The sequence below is a fragment of the Corythoichthys intestinalis genome, chromosome 17 (assembly GCF_030265065.1).
Source record: "Corythoichthys intestinalis isolate RoL2023-P3 chromosome 17, ASM3026506v1, whole genome shotgun sequence".
NCBI lineage: Eukaryota > Metazoa > Chordata > Actinopteri > Syngnathiformes > Syngnathidae > Corythoichthys > Corythoichthys intestinalis.
This window is the reverse complement of record NC_080411.1, coordinates 35,138,027-35,161,101: the sequence shown is the minus strand read 5'-3', so window position 1 is coordinate 35,161,101 and position 23,075 is coordinate 35,138,027. Positions and strand designations below refer to the sequence as shown.

The window sequence follows — 23,075 nt, the reverse complement described above, 5'->3', positions numbered from 1 at the left end:
ATTCAATTGAGAACAAGACAAGACCGAGACTTTCAGCAGCTGTGACCAAAACCAGATAAAGACCGAGATGATATTAATACCGTTAAAGTCCATTTTAAAACATTGACTGCACATTGTCCTTGTTAACTCATTGGCTTCATTGGGGGCACTCGACATCCAATTTTGACTGTGAGGGTATTTCATTCACTCCTCTCAGTCAAAAAATGAATTGGACTTCTAGCGCTGTCTTTGGCACTGAAAGATGAGCATTCACAGTCAATCTTCCCAGTTGAACACTGGAAGTCCCAGGGTTTTTTGGCTATAAGAACCAGAAAGGCATCAAATTACCCCGATACCAAACTAACTACTTGGCTTTGTCAAAAAATAGACCACTCAAACAAGCAATCAAGCAGACAACCCCTACACACTCCCGTGGAGTCGCTGCCTAGGTGTGAAGGCGGGGTTTTACTCTGGATAACTGCAATTAGCATCTTGAATATTTGCAAATCCAGGGCTACCTTGGCTTTGTGAAACACGGAGGAACACAGACATGGCCAGTCGCGTGTTCTACAATAAGATTGACATGGCAGCACTAACTGCATATTTGTTGTATTAGGCATGCACCGGAAGGCAACAGAGACGGGTGGACTCCTTGGTGGGTCTTGCAAAGGATTTGGCTCTCATGTGTGTCGCAAAGAAGGCGCAGAAGGAAAAAATTGCTTCGGCAACAACCTCCAACACCTAGCCCCGGGAAAAGGGCAAAGTGTCATTTGTCACCACGTAAAAAATGTTTTTTATTACATCGTCCCTTGTAAATATATAGTTTCTTTTGTTGTCTTTTTCACATATGTTTCGTTATTGAATAAAACGCGTTTTTGTGCAAAAAATGAATTGTGTTGTGCACCATCAGCAATATGACAATTATAGCTCCATACATACAAGAAACAGTGCAACTAAATATTCAGTGAGATTGAGACAGCTGTTCTTTCTCAATGCTGTAATGTCAGACAGTCCTCCGGAAACAGGCAGACCTGCCCTGCAAACAGTCAAGATGCTAATTGGAGCAATCCAACCCTGTGGTTTTGCGAGTGTGAATGGGAATGACTAATGAGGACCTCAATGCTCACAAAAAATATGCTGATTAGTCAGATAACCCTTCTCTGGATACAAACGTGATTTGTATCAACTGATCCACCCTTGGTAGTTCTTTTTTAAATAACGTATTGGTCCGAATATAAGACAGCATTTTTTGCATTGAAATAACACTGAAAAAGAGGGGGTCGTCTTATATTCGCGGTCTCGACATTAAACCCATTCACGACACTAGATGGCGCCAGATATCATTGAAGCGATGTTCTGTCCTGACAGATCTCAGCTACTCTCCCCATTCACGATGCTAGATGGCGCAAGATATCATTGAAGCGATGTTCTGTCATGACAGATCTCAGCTACTCTTTTTAGTTTAACCAGTTTGCATTATTTTACTGCAATGTTTTTCCTTATTCAGATTTGTTTAAAGACTACAGTTACAGTTAGACTTCACTTTGATGGTTAATGCAGTTATTGCAATTTTGTTGTTTTATCACAATAGATTGGTTTATTTACATTTCAAAAACCAGAAGCCATTCATTTACGAATGTGATTGTACTTTAGTTTACATATTTAAATGTTCAGATATTAAGATTTGAATTAGGCAAAATAACATGCTTTTTCTCTCAAATATATTTTTTATAATCATTTGTTTCGGATGTACTGTAATTATTTTCTGTATAAAAATTAATTTGGTGTTCAAAAAGTCCAAACTTTCCAAACGTGAGTCTTGAAAAAGAGGGGTCGTCTTATAATCAGAGCCGTCTTATATTCGGGCCAGTACGCTAAACGGGATGCCTATTGTTGTCAATGGCTGGCAATGAGTTAGTCATTTTTGGTCACTTTCTGGTTACGGGTCACTTCCTGTACACTTTCTGTACATATTGGCCAAACCATTGTTTTTTTGTCCAAAACTGCCTAATAACTTTTGTGCACCTTGATGTGAATTTTCTAACATGTGGATTATGTGAATTGGACCAAAACTGCAGAACAGATTGGATATTGAATTTTTCTTTTGTAAGCCTGTCCTGTTCAGTTGCTAAGAGACTGAGATTGTTAATCTGAATGTATTTACAGTGGCACCCCCAGCGGGTGGCCAGGGGTGGCCTATAAATTTGTTGGCTACCCCACTGGCCACCCCGCTTGCCAGTAAATTGTAGATTGTTGTAGCATCAGTTATGCACTTCATCCCAAATGCAAATCTGCCAGCACCTGCTTTTCCCCTATAATTATTTTGTTTTGTTAAATGTACACCTTATGCCTAATATATACATAACCCAATAAAACAGAATTGTTGTGGAACTCAAAATGTTGACTGGACAGTTATGGACTATGCACATTAAATCTAATTAATTAGGTCTAGTTAATTAGTAACTAGGAGTGTCAAACGATTAAATTTTTTAATCGTGTTAATTACAGCTTAAAAATTAATTAATCGCAAGTAATCGCAATTCAAACCATCTATGAAATATGCCATATTTTTCTGTTAATTATTGTTGGAATGGAAAGATGAGACACAAGATGGATATATACATTCAACATACGGTACATAAGTACTGTATTTGTTTATTATAACAATAAATCAACAAGATGGCATTACCATTATTAACATTCTGTTAAAGCGATCCATGGATAGAAAGACTTGTAGTTCTTAAAAGATAAATGTTAGTACAAGTTATAGAAATTTTATATTAAAACCCCTCTTAATGTTTTCATTTTAATAAAATTTGTAAAATTTTCAATCAAAAAATAAACTAGTAGCCCGCCATTGTTGATGCCAATAATTACTTACACAATGCTCATGGGTTCTGAAGCTTATAAAATCAGTCGCACCCAAGCGCCAGCAGAGGGCGACAAAACTCCGGAAAACACAACAATTACACATTTCACTGTGCTGTCATTTTAATGTTTGAGCGGGGCATGTGCGTTAATTGCGTCAGATATTTTAACGTGATTAATTAAAAAAATTAATTACCGCCCGTTAACGCGATAATTTTGACAGCCCTATTAGTAACATAAAATATTACACAATACATTAAAGTATATCAGTAGCTGTGTCCTTAAGTCTTTGTGATAGTTTTCCCCAGACCTTTTTACTGCAATAATATAATGAAAACCTGAAATTATGGCTGCTAGTCTTGGTCTGCCACCCCAAGATTGTAAGTGGCCCCATCTGGCCACCCCTATGAAAAATTTCTGGAGGCGCCACTGTGTATTTATGATCTGAAGAGTTTTAATGTGCCACATGGGAGTTTGGTGTACTCCCATTGTGGTGGTTTATATTGTTTATTCAGAGAACACAGTGAACAGAAAATGGTTTTGAAGAACAACAAAAACAGAACATTTAGTGTTATTGCCAAAGAAATTGAATGGTGTTTTTTTTGCCCCCCCCCCCCCCCCCCAAAAAAAAAAAAAAAAAAAAAAAAAATTTGATGTTACTGTGAAGGGCGTGGGGGGCCCCCACAAAAAATATGCATCTGCAATGCTTGGGTGTTTGACATTTATAGAAATATTGTAGAATACAATTCTGTATTTGTTCCCCTTATTACTCAGTGCTGAATGGGTTCAAAATGATTGATCACTAATGCAATGCTCTATTTACTATGGTTGAAATCGAGCCCGCATGACGCGAAAAGGGGGCGACTTGTGTTTCGGATTCCCTAGTTTCCCACCTCCTCGTTCTCACCTGTGCTGCCGCCTCCTGGACGGCCGCGGATCACCGTGTGCAAAGCGAGCGCCTGTTTGGGCTGCTTGCTCCCTCTTCCTAAGTGCGCGACCACTAGGCTAGTCTCTTTCAAAGCTGCAGAAGCGTGCACAAGGAGCTGAGAGGGCAAATGGCAAGCACCGCGCCGCTGATGCTCCTCTTCCGCGTGCTCCTCGCGGGGCTGGCGCCGACCACCGCGGGCGCCGTAGACGAGGGGACGCTCGGCGGAGAGGGACCCGCCGCTGGGACTCCGTGCGAGCTCAAGAGCGTTACCGTCTCCACGCTGCCCGTGCTCCGGGAGAACGAGTTCAGCTTCACCGGTGTAAGCGCCTCCGGGAGCTCGGTCGGAGGAGGCGGAGGGGGCGCCTCTGCCGGAGCAGGTGGCACCGCCGGAGGAGGAGGTGGGGAATCGCGGCTCCTGTTATTCGTCAGGACGGATCTACCTGGGCGGATTTCCGTAATGGATGATCTCGACAACACGGCTCTGCCTTACTTCGCACTCGGTAAGGACCGCTCTGATACTGAATGCCCTCACCACACCATAAATAGCAACACGGGCGCATGATTATGATCATTACGGCGGTCATTCCAAAAAATAAATCTAATTAATGAGTTACGAGTTGGATTAATGGATAGTTATCATTTAAACAATTGATCTTCTCTTCCAGAAGAATTCATTTAGTAAGTACTGGACTGTACTAGTTGTTTACGCAAATTTTAGTCATTATGATTAAAGATAGGGAGCAGTCTGTATTAGGGTTGTCAAAAGTATTGAAAAGTATCAATTCTGAATTGTTGTATCCGGATACGATATTCGATTGCAAAAGTCTTGATATTTATTTTGTTTTTGCACAACCACAGGTCACTAGAAATTTGTTGAGGTAAATTTGTTTTTGCACTACTTTTGGTAGTAATGGTAATAGAGTATATTTTTGAAGTTTCTTGGGAACTCATTAGCTGCCATTGACAGCGCAAGACGTCCGATTCATTTGATGTGAAAGGATGACACTGCCAGTTTCCCAATTCAAATTGATTGGATGTCTATTCGTGACAAACTCATTTCAATTCACAGCAAATAATTTAAACTCTTTGCCTGCCATAGACAAATGAAAGTTTGACGAACAATTATTCACCCCCTCCCAGTCAAAATTAACTGGACGTTTAGGGTTTAGTGCCGTCAATGGAAAACTGGTTTGATTTAGCTGAATCTGGTATAAAGAAAACAAAAAACATGATACATTTCTTAGTATAGTTACTATCCCAACAAGTTTAGTTTTTTTCTCGTAAATATACAACTACGTAATTTTTTATTTACAAAATATGAAAACATTATTCTCTGAGAATTTCCATTTTTTTCACAGCACTTCACTTAAAAAAAAAAAAAAATCAAATTGTATTTTATCATGATTTTATGCTTACACAAACATGAATTTCAACACTAATATGACTTTCCTTTCACCAAGTTCCCCATTTTTCCTGGATTAAATATTCTCATATCACCAGCCCATCGTCACATTAAAACTTTATTGTAATTCCATGTTGTTGTGCTCATGCTATTATTGAATATTTCGTTGACCGCAAACGTTTTTCCTTTAAGTTGCTATCTCGTATCTTCTCTTCAGTACTGCTCTCTGCATGTTGTAGCTCCAATACGATTACATTTCATGCACACCCTCGCCCTCGCTGTGCCCCAATCAAGGGATGCAATTTGGTCCTGCAAATATGCATGAAATTGATATTTTTCTCTCACACTAGTGTAGCTCATGCACACAGTCGCACAGTGGCTGGTGTTAAGTTCCACTCAATGAGATGCTTAGCTAGTGTTTTCACTGTCGAGCAATATGAGAACACAGGCACACGCAGAGATGAGGGAACAGATGTAAATGGCACCCTACTGCTAGTTTGACAGGTTTGAAATGTTTTACTTTTAAAACGATCATGGGTGTAAAGATTTAGAGCACTGCTGTTTGTCCAGCAGCTTTGGGGCGCAGTTGGTTGAGCGGGTTATCTAGTGATCGAAGGGTCAGACTTTTAAATCCTGGCAGTCTACTGTTGAAGGTTCCTTGAGCTAGATGCTGAACCCTAGGAGGAGGAGTGCCAACCGACATGTACATTTTTGCGGCGGATGGCTGCCGAGGAGGGTTTTGCTGTTTATTTATTTATTTATTTATTTTTAATGCCCTCCAGTTAAAACATTTTCTTCCCCCAGAAAAATGAGATTTTAAGCTTTCCAATGATGTATCACACATGCATATAGGACAATTTTGAAATTTGGCCAAATTGGGGGTCTCAGAGTGGAACTTCAAGTCACCTGAGTGTTTTCAGCCATATACAGTGTATATATATTAGGGCTGTTAAAATTATCGCGTTAACGCGCGGTAATTAATTTTTTAAATTAATTACGTTAAAATATTTGACGCAATTAATGCACATGTCCAGCACTGTCCCATGTCAGACAGTATTCTGCCTTTTGGTAAGTTTCACAGCAAGGTTTTTTGTGCTGTCTAACAGCGAACTCTTGTGGTCGCTTTGCGACATGGTTTATTGCTTTCTTGCCAGTTCAATATGGCTGCACGACGTCTCGGGCTGACGCCTACTTTGTAATGTTGTGCTTATATGATCCTTGGACAAGATTTGTCCGTAAGTATGGTTGTTGTAAAGAATGTACATATTATGTTAGTAAGCGAAATGTTATATTTTTTGTATGAGACGCTTTTTGTTTATGTTTAGTGAACCTGTATAGCGTGCTAAGCTAACATTGTTGCTAATGCAATGCTTGTGTACTTTTTTTTGTAGTTTCACTACGGTCTAAAGAGAACAATGGTTTGAGGCCATTTTATTAATAGATCAGATGAAAAAGGAAGAAGTCTGATTATTAAGGCGTCGTTCACTAGCTGTCTAGCTTTGGAAAAAGTAGACGCTTCCGAGTGAGGACAGCATAGACAGATTTAAATGACAGTAGAGTGAAATGCCCACTACAGTCCTTATATACCGTATGTTGAATGTATATATCCATGTTGTGTTTTATCTTTCCATTCCAACAATTTATTTTACAGAATATATATATAATTTACAGAAAAATATGGCATATTTTATAGATGGTTTGAATTGCGATTAATTGCGATTAATTACGATTAATTAATTTTTAAGCTGTAATTAACTCGATTAAAAATTTTAATCGTTTGACAGCCCTAATATATATATATATATATATATATATATATATATATATATATATATTTTATATTTATTCTAACTTGACATTATACTAATGTTCCAATTTGCTAAATACAGTGGGGCAAAAAAGTATTTAGTCAGCCACCAATTGTTCCAGTTCTCCCACATAAAAAGATGACAGAGGCCTGTAATAAACTTCATAGGTGTACCGCAACGATAAGAGACAGAATGAGAAAAAAAAAAATCCAGAAAATCACTTTGTCTGATTTTTAAAGAATGTTTTTGAAAATTATGGTGGAAAAGAAGTATTTGGTCACTTACAAACAAGCAAGATTTCTGGCTCTTACAGAGCTGTAACCTCTTTAAGAGGCTCTTCTGTCCTTCACTCGTTACTTCTATTAATGGCATGTGTTTGAACTCATTCTCAGTACAAAAGACAACTCTCCACAACCTCAAGCAGTCACACTCCAAACTCCACTATGGCCAATACCAAAGAGCAAAGGACATACCAGAAACAAAATTCTAGACCTGAATCTTGCTGGGAAGACTTAATCTGCAATAGGTAAGCAATTTGGTGTGAAGAAATCAACTGTGGGAGCAATTATTAGAAAATGGAGAACATGCAAGACCACTGATCATCTGCCTTGATCTGGCGCTTCCCGCAAGATGTCACCCTGTGGGGTCAGAATTATCCCAAGAACAATGAGCAAAAATCACAGAAGCTCGTGAATTACCTGGGGAGAGCTGGGACCAAGGTAATAAAGGCTACTATCAATACCACACTCCGCCAACACGAATTCAAATCCTGCAGTGCCAGAAGTGTCCCCCTGCTTAAGCCAGTACACGTCCAGGGCCATCTGAAGATTGCTAGAGAACATTTGGATGGTCCAGAAGAGGACTGGGAGAATGTCATATAGTCAGATGAAACAAAAAATTGAACTTTTTGGTAGAAACACAACTTCTCGTGTTTGAAGGTAAAAGAATGCTGAATTGTATCCATACCTACTGTGAAGCATGAGGGTGGAAACATCATGCTTTACCACATTTTTTCTGCAAAGGGACTAGGTCACCTGATTCGTGTAAAGGAAAGGATAAATGGGGCCATGTATTGTGAGATTTTGAGTTAAAACCTCCTTTATATTGCCCAGGAAACAAAGAGTGGCTTCGTAAGAAGCATTTCAAGGTCCTGGAGTGGCCTAGCCATGCTCAACCATATATGAAATCCTTGGGGGGAGTTGAAAGTCTGTGTTGCCCAACGACAGCCCCAAAACATCACTGCTCTCGAGGAATCTGCATGGAGGAATGGGCCAAAATAACTGCAACAGTGTGTGAAAACCTTTGAAGACTTACAGAAAGCGTTTTGACTTCTGTCATTATCAATTAAGTGAATATAACGAAGTATTGAGATGAACTCTTGTTCTTGACCAAATACTTATTTTCCATCATAATTTGCAAATAAATTCTTTTAAAAATCAGACAAAATGATTTTCTGGATTTTTTTTACTCATTCTGTCTCTCATCGTTGAGGTACACCTATGAAGAAAATTACAGGCCTCTGTCATCTTTTTAAGTGGGAGAACTGGCACAATTGGTGGCTGACTAAATACTTTTTTGCCCCACTGTATGTTTTGAAAAATAAAAATCCTGTTCAATGGAAAAAAAAGGTATTTTTTATAAACCCAGATATCTTTAAGTAACACATTTTAGAGCTGTAACTGCAATACCGTGATACGGTGAAATGGTGATATTTTGGTTTAAGGTTATCATACCGTCAGAATATCACACCGCAAATGCTTAAGGTCAGCGAGGATGGGCAACAGAAAATTTAGCACGCGGCAAAAGATAGCGAAGGGTGTCCCAAACAGTTGTTATCAGAATTTTATTACCGTATTTTCCTCACTGTATGTCGCATCGCAGTATTAGGCGCACCTTCAATGAATTGCCTGGTTTAAAACAGTTTTCATATATAGGGTGCACCGCATTATAAGGTACAGTAGTAATAGTAGTGTTTGGGGTTTCATCATACATCCACTAGATGGTGCTGTGCTAAAGAGAATGTTATGCCATGATTGACCAGTATTGATTCATATGCAGTGGTACCTCGTCATACGATCATTTCGACACACGATCTTTTCGACATCCGACGTAAAATTTGGCTCGCCATTTGTTTCAGCATCCGACGACATGCTCTAAATATCTGATGATCTATGACAGCACCGCAGTTTCTTTACAAGACAAGACCTACGCATGGCATATTTTCTCGTGAGAGAAATCAACATGGGTTCCAACAGTGTCAGTGCAGGTGGTGAAAAAAGGAAAAAGCTAATGCTTACTATTGACATGAAGATGGATATGATGGAAAAATATGTGTGCGCATCCTTGATATGGCTCAACAATACAGCTGTAGACTGTCTATCTCGGCGGTCCACCTCTGTTCGCCAGGCTTTATAAGTTGCCAGTTATTATTGTGGTAACATCGCTAAAGAAATCACCAGCTTCTTTAGGGTTCTAATCATTTATTCCATCAACTTGTGCAACACAACACGCCTAGTGTTCCCCGCAGCAAGTAAACAAAACGAAAGTAAAAAGGCTCACGCCGTCAAATCAGCCGCGCGATGCGTTCTGGTACACCACGCAGACATATTTGCCACATTAGAACCCGGTTTGTCACATTATTACATGTATTATTATATTATTATTCCAATTTTTATTCAGAATTAATTTTTTTGCTCTTTGTAATTGATATTTGCAATAGTAACATCAGTATTTATTCAACATTTAGTGTAGGTTTTTGGGCTGTGGAATGAAATAATGGAATTATTATGTATTCTTATGGGAAAATCCTGCTCGACATACGACCATTTCGACTTACAAACAAGGTTTTGGAACGAATTAACTTCGTATGTAGAGGTACCAGATATAAGGCGCATCGGATTATAAGGAACACTCGGTTTTTGAGAAAATGGAAGGTTTTTAGGTGTGCCCTATTGTGCGGAAAATATGGTACAGTACTTTAATTTAGGGTTGTGAAAAGTTTTGAATTCTCTCTTTTCCAAAATGTTGTATCCTGATTTGGTATTTGATTGCAAAAGCATCAATACTCCATACTACGCATGGAGGTAGAGATGTCAGGGTGAAAAGGGCACACAAGCTGTGGTACATCAACTAGAGAGTAGGGTTGGAGTCAGTGCCCAACGCAAGGGTAGTCAGAAAAAAAGAGTAGCATATCTCCAACAACTAGTCTAAAACCCAAGTGTTTACAGGTGCAGTAAGTTACTGCTACAACTGTGGTTCTTAACTGGGGTTCGATCATGAGTAAGCCTCAGGGGTTTGGTGAAGGTTAAGAAATACAGAGCCCTATTTTGTACGCAGACTAAATCTAGGCAAATTGGTGTTTTAGACAAGGTTTTGGGTTTAATTGCCCTTAGTTGTTGGTTGTATTGAGTTCATTTTGCCTACACTTATAGATTAGTCATTTTTTTTTCTTTTATTCCAGACAATAGTAGGTGGTTTAATTACCTGGTTTGCTTGTAATTTAAAGGCTTTATTCGGTTTCTTTCAAATGCTAGCCCGCTGTCTAATGGGAGGAGTAATCGGTTTGCTCAGTGGAAGGTCGACTAGCACTTGATATGAGGAAGTATAACAGACCTACAGTGAATTGCGTGGATAATTAAAAAAAAAAAAGTGTCATTTTACGCTATGAAAATAGTATGTGATGCAAGGATGCGACAATAAAATGAGATTGTAGACATGGAAACAAAAAAAGGAACAGTATGAAATGAGTTTGAGTTCATTTACCGACGTGAAAATCAACCGTAAAAAGAAAAATAATTTGTTGTAAATTAGAAATCTGGAAGAATTTTGAATAGGAATACACTTAGATGTTAGCTTGCTAGGTTTTGAATTTGTAAAAAAAATGGCTTTATTATGAAATTCCGAAGGGTTCGGTGAATGCACCTGTGAATTTTTTTAAGAAAGGTTAAGAACCACTGTGCTACAACATTCCCCTAAATTATTCAGTAATTTTTACGTCTTCTTACTCATTTAATATTATTATAATTTTACCCTTGTTTAATTAATATATTGTTTTTTGAATTTTTAAAATAAAAAAATACAACCTTCCTTGCCACTTCATAGAGAATAGCGGACGGAAAAATGGTAGCCACTGAGAACGCCATGCCTTTAAGTGACTTTTTTATTTATTTATTTTTTTTATAGACTATATTTAGCCTGCTGTGTTATTTTAATCTCTTCCCTTGGTCTTAATTTTCCTTCAGAGCTGCTGCAGGGAGGCTAACAGGCTGGCAGGATGGTGAAGGGCTGCGAGCACTAAGCTAGTAAATCACTTTTTCTGTTCTCTTCGATAGGAGAGAAAAAAGGGGGTTTTCTATGCTGTCGGGCAGCCAGCTAGCAAATTTACAATTCAAACCAGTTTACTACATTAGCTTAGCATCCCTTCATTCATCAGAGTCTGAATACCGACAAACAGTGCTACCTCAGAGGTTGAATATTGTATATTATTAAAACTTTAATTGTTGATGTTGATTTATATTGTCTATTTTCCTCTATAATTAATAACAAGGTACAAATACACTATGCAGACTGCTACCTTACCTTCGACTCAATAGCTAAATACTGGAAAATAAAGGTGCAACAATGAATCGATCAATCGACAAATAATTGATTAGCAAATTAATCTACAACTATTTTGATAAACTATCGTTTAGGACTTTCTTCACCTTAAACTTGTCTAAATTCTTGAAATTATAACATATATATAATTTCTCAGTTCCCAACGAATTTGATAATTGATACAGTTGTTGACTACAGTTAGGTCAGGAAGCTATAATAAAATACTATTTTTAAAGGAAATAGTCATGTCTTCCTTGTTACTTACAACATGCCTAAAACAACTTCAAGGTAAATTGTGAAGGTAATTGAAAAGTGACATTTATCCGATTAATCGATTATGAAAATAACCGTCAGTGGCAGCCCTACTAGAAAAGATACAGTTGATAGTAGTATCTTGGACTGTTAGACTCTACCCGTTCACACAGACGCACACATCACATCTTTAGTCGCTCTGCACCTAATGCACTTTAAAACCCTACAAAATCTTTATGTGGGTGTTCATGAGTGTTTTTGTGCAAATGGCAAACAGCCATAAGCACGCTATTAACGTATGTTTCTGTGTAGCTGCGAGGTCGTCAACATCAGTGCGATGAGTCTCCAACAGCACAACAATATTCCATGTTAGATATCTGATATAATGGAAACAACACAACTTGACATTTTTCGACTATATTAGCTCTTTGGAAGGTAGCAGTTGATGAATAGTTAATATTTTAGGTATAAATAAGTAATGTATAAATAAAGCATAAATAATTTAATGACTAATTAGAGGATTGGCCCAATCACTTATTCTTGTCAGTGTCAACTAATTTTGAAAATCTGCAGATACTTTCAGTATCTCAGTATCCCCTTAACGTTATACTAAAAGATGACATGTTTCTGAAACCCCCAGCACCCGGCCAAGCACCGGGGGAAAAAAGACCACTCAAAAAAGAGAAAGTCACCGGAGGGAAATCCAATATGAAAAGAAATGGTGCGAAAGTTTCAGCCCCAGTGGCGAGACCTCTGGAATTGGCTCGGCTACGCTTAGACATAAAAAAAAAAAAAAAAGACGTTTACTGTGAGGTGTCCAGATCAGTTCCCACATATGCAGACAAGTAAATAACCTATGGTATGAACTGGGGCTGCAGGTATCGAATATTTTAGTAATTGAGTAATCGACTGAAAATTCTATTGATTAATCGAGTAATCGGATGAAATATATATATATATATTTTTAGGTAAAGAGCAAATATAAATATACATGAGAAATCAAGACATTTCAGTTATATATTGAACCACTTTCAGTCAATCATTGTCTTTATTTTCGATGTACATTGTTGAAAACAGCCAACAATTGCATCTCAGATGTGACTAGAATAAATGTTGGCCAATTCTGGAATGATTAAGGGTGTGATTATTGAATTGGAATAGCATTATTTGCACTAGATGTTTTTTTCACTGTTTTGCTGCACTTTTCATGAAATCTACCACAAAAAAAAAAAAAAAAAAAAAAAAATAGTCATTTTATTCAAGCAAATTTTTGTTTTTTGTGATTATTGGGATCAATAACTAACGCGTTGACCTGGGCCAGTGGTTTGATAGTGGGGCCAGTCAAAAGCCGCTGGCCCACAGTGGCTTATTGTCTACCCTAGCAATACATGTCCAATCCATTTAAAGTGGGAGGATTGGCAGCCACCCTCCCAGTTCAAGTGGACTGGACATCTACCGATAAACTCATTTAAATTCACAGCAGAAAGAAGAAAAGAGCTACATTATTGGACGTTCACCCGATTCCGATCCTCTGTAAAACCAATGATTTCTGACCACGTGAACAGAATTGCAGTTACAGTATTTTGTTATATTGTTTCTATGATTTGTAAAGGGATGGCAGCACTTCACGCTTTGACTATTTTCCCTCAGTGACAAATGATAAACCCCTAGCAGAGGTCTGTACTCTCCTGTACACTCCTGGGGGTGTCAGCAGAATTGTAGCAAAAACTAATCAATACAGCAGATTTAAATCAAATGCGTTGGAAGTGATCAGTCTTTAGCTAAGGAAAGATGCCGAGGAAGGGTGTTTTCAGTTGTCTGAAATTTCGTCAAGATTTCAAGAGGTTGTATCAATTTGAGGTTGCTGCTTATTAGCTGAACGCTGCGCAAACCACAAGAGAAGGATTGTCTTGTGTCTCTTCCTCCCATGTTTAAGCACTGTCCTGGTTGAGGGAAGGAATGAATTGTTCAGATGGGACCGCAAGTACTCTTCTGTTTGTGTGCCTGCTCAGCTTTGATTTATGACCACAACTGTCATGGAAAATGGATGAGCAGTGTCAGAGAAAGATATTGGGCTTGCCCCCCAATCCATCCGCTTTCCATGCTCCTTTCCATTTTGTTATGCATGCAAGGTACTCAGTCTATTTGGGCTGCCCTGCCCAAGTGGTGCATTTAGGCACCTTGGTCATGTTGATTCATATTTTGCAGACTTTTTTTATGTGCAGCATAATTGTGCACATAGGGAGTGTGATAAAAACCAGCAAGGCTGTGTAATTTTAACCACACTTTCCGCTCTGGGATGATGGAGAAGAGCTACGTGAAAGGACACCGAGCCTTTGTAGTGATATATATTTTTTTCTGAATGATACTCTTTCAGTGCAACTGACGATGATAGACATCCTAATCATGTGGCTGTTTTCATCCTTCTGTTGTGAATTTAAATGAGTTGGTTACTAGTAGTCGTCCAATCCATTTGAATTGGGCGTTCTCACAGGTCAAGTGGTTGGACGTTTAGAGCCGTTAATGGCAGCCAATGAGTTCAGATGGGAATTGTACATTTTTCTTGATAAAAGGGGCAGAAATTTTCAGATTTGTCATTTTAGTTTGCATTTCCATTCAAACGTGGACGTTTACCTTTATGTACTTACTTTAATTTGGGGAATTTAAAATGCAACCCCCCACACACACATGCACACACACAGAAATTGAACCCTGGTTTATTATAGTCCAGTCTGGCTTAAATCAGTATAGTATCATCATATCTTTTCCATTACCATCACCATTACTGTGAAAGAATTTATACCATATCAATTTTAGAACGTATCGCTCACCACTCTGTCTCTTTGTAAAGCAGTTCCTCTATGACCCACCCAAATATGTATATTTACATGCAATCTGTGTAAAATAAATATCATTATAATATAACTATTACTAGAGCTGTGACCGAAAATTAGGTGCCGAAAAGATTCTGCCGAAAAAGGCTAAAATTGCATTTTATATCTCATAGACATCACATGTATATAGATCTAGATGCAAAATGACACTCGCCGGCGTTAGTAAACAGTCGCCATCTTAAAGCAGTAGACTTCTCAGTGCTGCAGCTTTGTCAGGTTTTTAATCATTTATTTCATAACTTGTGCAACATGAATATTGTCCGCCCCAGCTGAACAAAGTGAAAATAAAAAGTCCTCCCTCCCTCACTCTGTCAAATCAGCCACACATTGCGTTCAGGTACACCACTCAAAACCCATCGGCCACATTAGAATCCCATTCGTTACATATTACAGGTGGAGGTGGGAATCTTTGGGCACCTAACAATTCGATTACAATTACGATTCAGAGGCTCCGATTTCATTATAAATGGATAATTGATGCACCCCCCCGCTTTTAATGTTTTGTACATTGGTTCCAAAATTGTTCATAAATCCTCTCAGGCTAAACCAAACTACTGTTTTAGTATCAAGTTAAAAGTTAAAAACGGTAAATAAAATACTCAAGTGCCCATTCTGTATCAGCAGCTTTAAACTACATACATTTAATTTGATGTTGTGAACTTGTGAATCAACCGTTAAAGTTGTTAAAATTGCTCCCGTTATTCCATAATTTCCCTTCTGTCTACTGTCTACTTTCGACATGTCAAAGTTTCAAAACTGTTTCATCATTTAAAGATAGATTCAAGTCAAGATTTTACCGATTTAGGGGTATTTTAAATAAAAGTAATTAGGTTCGCTACAACAGAGCCTACTAGAGAGGTCTATTGCTTTAAGATGGCGGCTGTTTACTAGCGCCGTCGTCTGTCATTTCACATCTATTTCTAAATACAGTATATGTGATATCTACCCTAGCCGTATGTTGTCGTATGTTTTCGTATGTTTGTAGCAACTAGCAACTGGATGCTGTTTGTAGAGGCTGTCTGCCGCAGTCAGGTATTATTATTATTGTTATTTTTTTAATCTAGCGGCATGAGTTGAGCGTGATATTTACTTTCGGTCCATTCCTCATTGCGTCCCAAAGACCGCGCTGACTGTGTTTTATTTCCGCTTTACCTGGTATAATTCAATAATCGGAATTTGGATGTTTGTGAATCGTTCTCGAATTTTCAACGGCCAAATCGCGAATAATCTAAGAATCGGAAATTTCCTCTAATTACAGGTCTTATTACTAATATTATCTTATTATTCTGATTTTTATTCATAATTTATTTGTTTTGCTCTGTGTAATTGCTATTTTTCAATAGTACCAGCAGCATTTATCAAGAATTCAGTGTAGGCTTTCAGACTGTGGAACAAATTATTGGAATTATAATGTATTCTTATGGGAAAATTCTGCTCGACATACGACCATTTGGATTTACAAACAAGGTCTTGGAATGAATTAACTTCGTATGTAGAGGTACCACTGTAATCAGTTTTTGGTTTCGGCCAAGAATTCTGCTTTCTGTACATCCCTAATTATTACTAGCTAAATACTAGTCTTTTTTTTTTAAACCTGCAGATGGGTTACTCTTCAGCTGTTTCAAACCCTATTTCTTCCATCTAATGTAATCTTGTCCCTCACCTTTGATCCATTTTTCTGAGCCAGAAAGTCTTTTACAATATCCCTTTTCTTATATATTCTTTGAGTGGAATGTCACGCCTTTCTCGCTCTCTTGTTCCCTGTCGTTGCATCTTCTTGAACATAATAAACACAAACATTTTTTTCCTGAGATGGTAGATGAAAAGCAGCTGAGATATAAGAAAAGAAAGGCCTTCACTGGTGAAAATGTTGTGCATTCGGATGAAGTGTTATCTTAGAGCAGCAGGTTCCAAATCAAAATTCATAAACTTACTTATATGTTCAGTATACACTCCCAAGTGTGTGTGCATTGAATACATAATTTGACACTGATTTATAAGGGCAATTTAGTTGAGGCACTTTTTTTCTACCTTGAGACTATTTGATATGCCCCTGCTACATAATGGAACGCCCCAAGTGGCAAATAATGTGTAATGTGTCTCTTAACTTTATACGCGGGGAGTTTGGCTGCCGTCCCATCACGATATGGACACAAACACAGCTGGATACTTATAGCTTAGCTCTAATAAGTAAGAAAAGATGCGTGCATATGTAGACACAAAACATTGACGGCGATAGATGTCCAATCCATTTGAACTGGGAGGTCTGATAGCATAGCCAACGAGTTAAAAGGTCTGAGGTTAATTCGTAAGGATAAGGCGCTTCATCCCGGCCATTTTGGCAAATCTCATGATTCTTCAAGACAAAAGGAATTACCCAAATCGCATCACTATCATAATTGCACACGTGACGGGCGACATGAACAGGAAAAAAGGGGGAGCCTTTGTTCTCGTAAGCCCATCACAATGATGTTTAAGACCCATTAAATTCAATTCCCGCCAGAATTTCCACTGCACCTTGGAAGTGTTCCAGCTGTGGTGCATCATCGTCGCCTGGTCCGATTTTGAATCCTGCAACGGGTCGCATTTGCTCTTGTGACACGCATTTTGTTTTTCCCGTTCGCTTGCATTTGCACATTTGTCCAACTTGGCTTTTATCTGCAGAGGGACACACGCGCCATAAGTCTTCTTTGTACCCTTCCCATTAGTCAGTCGAGTAATATCATCCCATTCACAGTCATGACATTTTCCTTGCTGTGTGCGGTTGGTGAGATACAAAAGAAATCAACCATAATGGCTGAACTGTGCTGATAAGAGTACCAAGAGCAAATCTAGCCTTTTAAAGAAATGACATAATGTCAGGATTTTGATTACAAAATCCTTAGGACAATGCAGTGATGGTTTCCTTAGGAGGGCCATAATGTCAGTCGATCCATATATAATATATACAGTATGTATTAGGGACGCAACGATACAGTTAAGTTACGGTTCGGTACAATTTTCAATACAGGGGACACAATTTTCAGTTCGATTCAATACATTTAATGCTCAGAAACAAAAAAAGTGTTATTTTTTTCCCGATGTTTTATTTTGCTAACAAGCAAAAATAGCAATGCCATCATATAAACATGAATTTTATCGCATAATATTTATGTGCTTACTTCTTACTGATCTGAAGAAATTTTGTATAAAAGTACTGAGGACAATCTTACTGTTGTAAATTGAGGCGGGGTGCAATGCAATGAGCAAACTGCCAAATTTCCAGTGTATGTCAGAAAAGGGAATTTTGCTTCCATCATGGACGACTGCGGATTAACTCACTTCGTGTAAATTGGCTTGAAGTTCGGCGGCTGTCAGACGGTTCTTCACAACTACAAGAATGAAGAGATTTTCCGTGAGGAATTGGGCAGCATGAAGGACATTACAGTGAAATTGCACATTAAACCAGGAAGCAAACATGTGTTTATGAAGGCAAGGACCGTGCCGTATGCAATTCGTGACAAAGTCAAGGCTGACCTGGATGCGTTGGTCAAATGTGGTGTTTTGGAGCCCGTTCTCACCAGCGAGTGGGCAACACCAACTGTGCCGGTTCCGAGGAAGAACGGCGGAATTCACACATTGATGGATGATTTGTTTGCAGGTCTGAACGGGGGTCAAAAATTCAGCAAAATTGACCTCAACGAAGCTTATCTGCAGATGCACATGGACAAAGAATCACGGGAATGGCTGACAATTAACACACACAAGGGAAAGAAATTTCCCAGGAAGTTTACTCTGTTAACGGATCACAGACCGCTGACAACGATTTTGGGACCTCATGCAAGAATCCCTTCGCTGGCTGCTCCACGTCTTCAGAGGTGGGCTTTGTTGTTATCAGCTCATACGACATCAAGTATCGTAAATCTGATTTGCATTGCAATACTGATGGACTTTCGAGGTTGCCGCTTCGTGTCACAAAACATGAACCTACCTCAGTGGACATATTCTATTTCCGAAATGTTGAACATGCACCAATTGCAGCTTCGCAAGTGAACTGTGCAACTCTGAACGACCCCGAACTGTCAGTCATCATGGACATGGTAATTAAGGACAAACCAAGTGTGAGAACACCGCTCTCAAACCTTTTTTGTATAGGAGGTGGGAACTTTCTGTTCAATCGGGTTGTTTGCTGTGAGGGAGGAGAGTGATTGTGCCACAGTCACTGAGTGCTAAAATGCTTGTGCAACTGCATGCAGGTCACAGTGGTATTGTTAAAATGAAAGGAATGGCGAGAAGTTATTTTTGGTTGCCAGGATTGGATAAACAGATAAAAGAGACGGTAAAAAAAATGTTCATCTCACCAGAAGATTCGCAACAATCCACTTGCAGTCCCACTTGGCACAAATCCCACCCGGATTTTCCTCAGGACCCTTGGATATATTGACTTTGCGGGCCCTTTCGAAAATCGAATGTTTATGGTTGAAACCCATAGTAAGTTGCCAGAGGTAGCTATCATGAAATCAACCACAGCGGAAAAGACAATTAAGAAGTTTCGGAGCCCTTGCACAACTTGTGTCAGATAATGGGCCCCAATTTGTGTCAAAATAAATGGTTGAATTCCCGCAAGCCAATGGGGTTCAACACATCAAGTCGGTTCCCTGTCACCCAGCAACCAACGGCTTGGCAAAGAGGTTTGTGCAGACCCCCAAACATGCTCTCAAAGCAACCCAAGGGTAACACAAGGTACACTCCATCAGAGACTACACAAATTTCTCCTCAAATACTGAACATCTGTGCATGCAAGTAACCAAGATATCGCCAGCGAGCCTAACGTTTTCTCGAGAGCTACGTACTGGCATGGACCTGCTGAAACCACCAACCCTGAGAGAGATTGTTCAAATGGATCAACGGAAACAAGTCAAGTCCAGAGACTTGCATTCTAAGAACAGTTCTTGCACCCGGTGACTTGTTATGGCCTGGAGTTATCAGAGTAAGGAAAAGTGGTCCCCTGCCACCATCATTGCTCAAACTTGGCCTGTTTCCTACACAGTTCAGACAGCTGATGGTGTTTGGCGTCACCATGTGGATCAATTGTTGGGAACACCAGACACTACTCCAGAACTGTCTATTGATTGTGATGATCCTAGCAGCGTAATTATACCAGAAATGTTTAGCTTACCGGAAATGCCAAAAACACCAGAAATGTCTAGCTTACCGGATGTGTCAAATCCAAACAATCCTGCTGTAATTGTGTCTAATTCAAACAATGCACCAACGGAACCTGAAACGGTATTGTAACTAACGAACCTGCATAACTAGATGCCAAATGAGAGACTCGGCAGCGTTAGATCATGTAAAGAAAACAGGATGCAAAATGACAGACTTGCTAGCGTTAGTAAACAGCCGTCATTTTAAAGCAGTATATGGCTCCGTTAAAATCAACAGTATTAAAACGATTTTTGTTTCAGAGTAGACATGTGCCGGTTACCGGTTTCACGGTTTACCGTGGTGTGAAAACGTCGCGGTTTCAAAACCACTAAAATTTTCCGTCATACCTTAGTACGGTATTCGCTATTTTTCATGTGCCAAAATGCAGCCGAAGTGGCTTGTTGCGGCACCGCTCACCCCTTCCCGTTTGTTGCCGTTAGTGTCACTAAACAGCCAGCAAACCCAAAAACAAATCCTCCAAACACAAGGCGTACTTTTCTTCAATTTATTGAGCTCTCAAATCGTGGTGAAATATACAAATAAATACATTTAAAACGTTGTGCAATTGTATTTTTCCACGTGTGATTAGGTTCAACAGGATAGCAGTAGCATCATTAAAAAGTTCCCCAAAAACAAAACACACATTTTCCTTTCAAATTCAATATACAAACTAACTAAAACTTACAAAGACGAATGTTAGCCTAGGCTAAACTGGAGAGCAGCTTCTTCTATGTCTCACAGCCGCGGAGTGAGAGAAAAGCTTGAATGAAGGGTGGAAAGAAAAAGAATAGCGTCAAAGATCGCTAATTGAGAGAGGAGGTCTCACTCCTCACTTTTTTTTTTTTTTTTTTTGAGATGAAACCTTTCCTCAACAATATTTACATTTTAACTCATTCATAAAACTAACTTATACATTTTTAACTAACTTATTAACTTATGAATTCTTTGTTCTTTTTAACACAAAGGCATGGCATCATGTAGACTAGAGTTAACACAGTGGCTAAAAATGGCGAAACTTCACTTGAGCTTCCCCCCTCAAAAAAAGTCATACAGTATATATTTTTAATTTTATTTAGAAGTGTTTTTACTTTTTATAGCAATTATTTTGTTCTTACTCTAATATTGAGCAACTTGAGCTGTGGCTGTGGGTATAGTCTAGGTTCTATTTATTTTAATTTTATATAAAATTTGTTATTTTTTGTTAAATTATTTATTTTCACATTATATTCATGTTCCAATTTGCAAATATGTTTTGAAAAAATCCTGTTCAATGGATTTTTTATTTTTTTTTATTTTTTTTAAACCCATACATCTCAAAATTTTGGAGCTATAATTGCAATACCGTGATACCGTGAAACCGCGGTATTTTTGCTCACGGTTATCGTACCGTGAAAATCTCATACCGGCACATGCCTATTTCAGAGTCTGTTGTGTTGCTTATTTGGAAAGATGCAGCCATATAAAGCATTCCATTACTTTTTTTCATGAACTCGTAGCAGTGAAAACATATCTTTGCCAGACGCTCTCATCTCTTCTTCTCCGCATTATACATACACTCCTACAGCACCACTCACTGGCCTAAATGGTATTGTCACAACATAAACATTGCATGTGTCTGTAAACAAAACAGAATCGGTTTTTACAAATAAGGAAACCTTAATATTTGGCCTCATCTACATCTAATTATAATTAATAGAATTTATACTAATGCTTTGTCATAGCTCCCAGCTAAGGTAGTTGTATGGCAAAAGAATAGGATTAATTGTTTTCTCCGTGAGCTTTTGAAAAATAAACATCTTTGTGAAAGTGCACTCCTGTAGAAAGAAACTTGATCACATTCAAGTTCAAAGACTGATATTTATATACAAGTTAAAAATAGCCCTGTGAGAAGTTCATATAATTAATAAATTTCATATTTTATTAATAATAAATAATAATAAAATAATAAAATAACAATAATAATAAATTTTGAAATTCATACAATTAAAAAAAATAGAGAAGACATTTTTAAACTATACATTCTTTGACCCTGCCTCTTTTTTGACCCTGGCTCTTATAAGAATCGGAATCGAGAATCGTTCGGAATTGGAATTTAAACATGGAACCAGAATCAGAACCTGAATCAATTTCAAACGATGGCCAACCCTGATGACAATCAATTTTCATAAACAGGACAAGTTTGAAGTACAGCGTTTTTAATTTTCCACTCATTTTTCATCATGTAATGTACCGTTACCGTGTGGTAGCTCTCAGTGTCCCGGGATGTGCAGCTGTCTGTTGTCAAACCGTGGTTGTTCGTAGGAGCCAAGTCGGTAACAATGTTTTGGCAGACTTCGTTGTAAATATCCGGAGAGACAGTCTTTGTGAAATATGTACGGGAGGGGATAGTATATCGTGGCTCAACAGTTTTAATAATGTACGAAAAACAATTTTCATTGAATTTCATGTTCAACCGCAGAATAAGGCTGCAAAGGTTTGGCAACAAATGTTCCAACAGCATGTGTGATTTTCTCATGTCATTGGAGGTGAAAGTGTACTTCATTTGAAAGGCGTCCGCTATGCTGTTCTGAGATTTGGGGTCACGTTACCGGCTTGTCCTCTGCCCCGCTTGCAGATGACTTGTCTGGGTGATGGTGGCGGAGATGAGTGGTCATAATGGTCATGTTGCCCGGGATGTACGGTATTGTTATTCGGCAATAGTTTTTAAATTTAATCACCATTTTCCATAATCACCCAAAATGCTGCCACACAGCGGATCTGTACAACGTTGAGGACGCCTCCTCAAACTTTTTTTTTTCCTCGTTAGCCATCATTCTCTGTCCGTCACAAAGAAAAGCAGCGTGTTTGACTCTACCCTCGAAGCAGTTTGGGGGAGGAGGGGAGAAGGGCTGCTTGTGGGGAGGGAGGAGCTTTCTCTGAGCTTTTCAAGACAGAGCGCTCGGCTTTGGCTGCGACCCGCACATTATAGCGAGAAAAACGTTCGGAAAATACATTTTGGGAGCTTTTCATTTGGATCGAATGTTTTTGCGTATTGAATCGAAGAGGGCGTATCGAAAGGTTCAATACAAAGTTGAGTATTGTTGCATCCCTAATATATACACTCATCGGCCACTTTATTAGGTACACCTGTCCAACTGCTCGTTAACACTTAATTTCTAATC

The 23,075-nt window shown here is 38.7% G+C and overlaps 1 protein-coding gene across 2 annotated transcripts in view; it reads left to right on the top strand.

Moving 5' to 3' along the window:
* Positions 1–3,850: 3,850 nt before the first annotated feature.
* Positions 3,851–23,075, top strand: part of LOC130905518 (astrotactin-2-like) — a 573,899-nt gene continuing 554,674 nt past the window's right edge. For both annotated transcript variants that reach the window (XM_057819019.1, XM_057819018.1), the window contains exon 1: positions 3,851–4,275. In XM_057819019.1, coding sequence (XP_057675002.1) covers positions 3,903–4,275 — 373 coding nt within the window. In that variant the 5' untranslated portion in view covers positions 3,851–3,902. The remainder of the gene's footprint in view (positions 4,276–23,075) is intronic.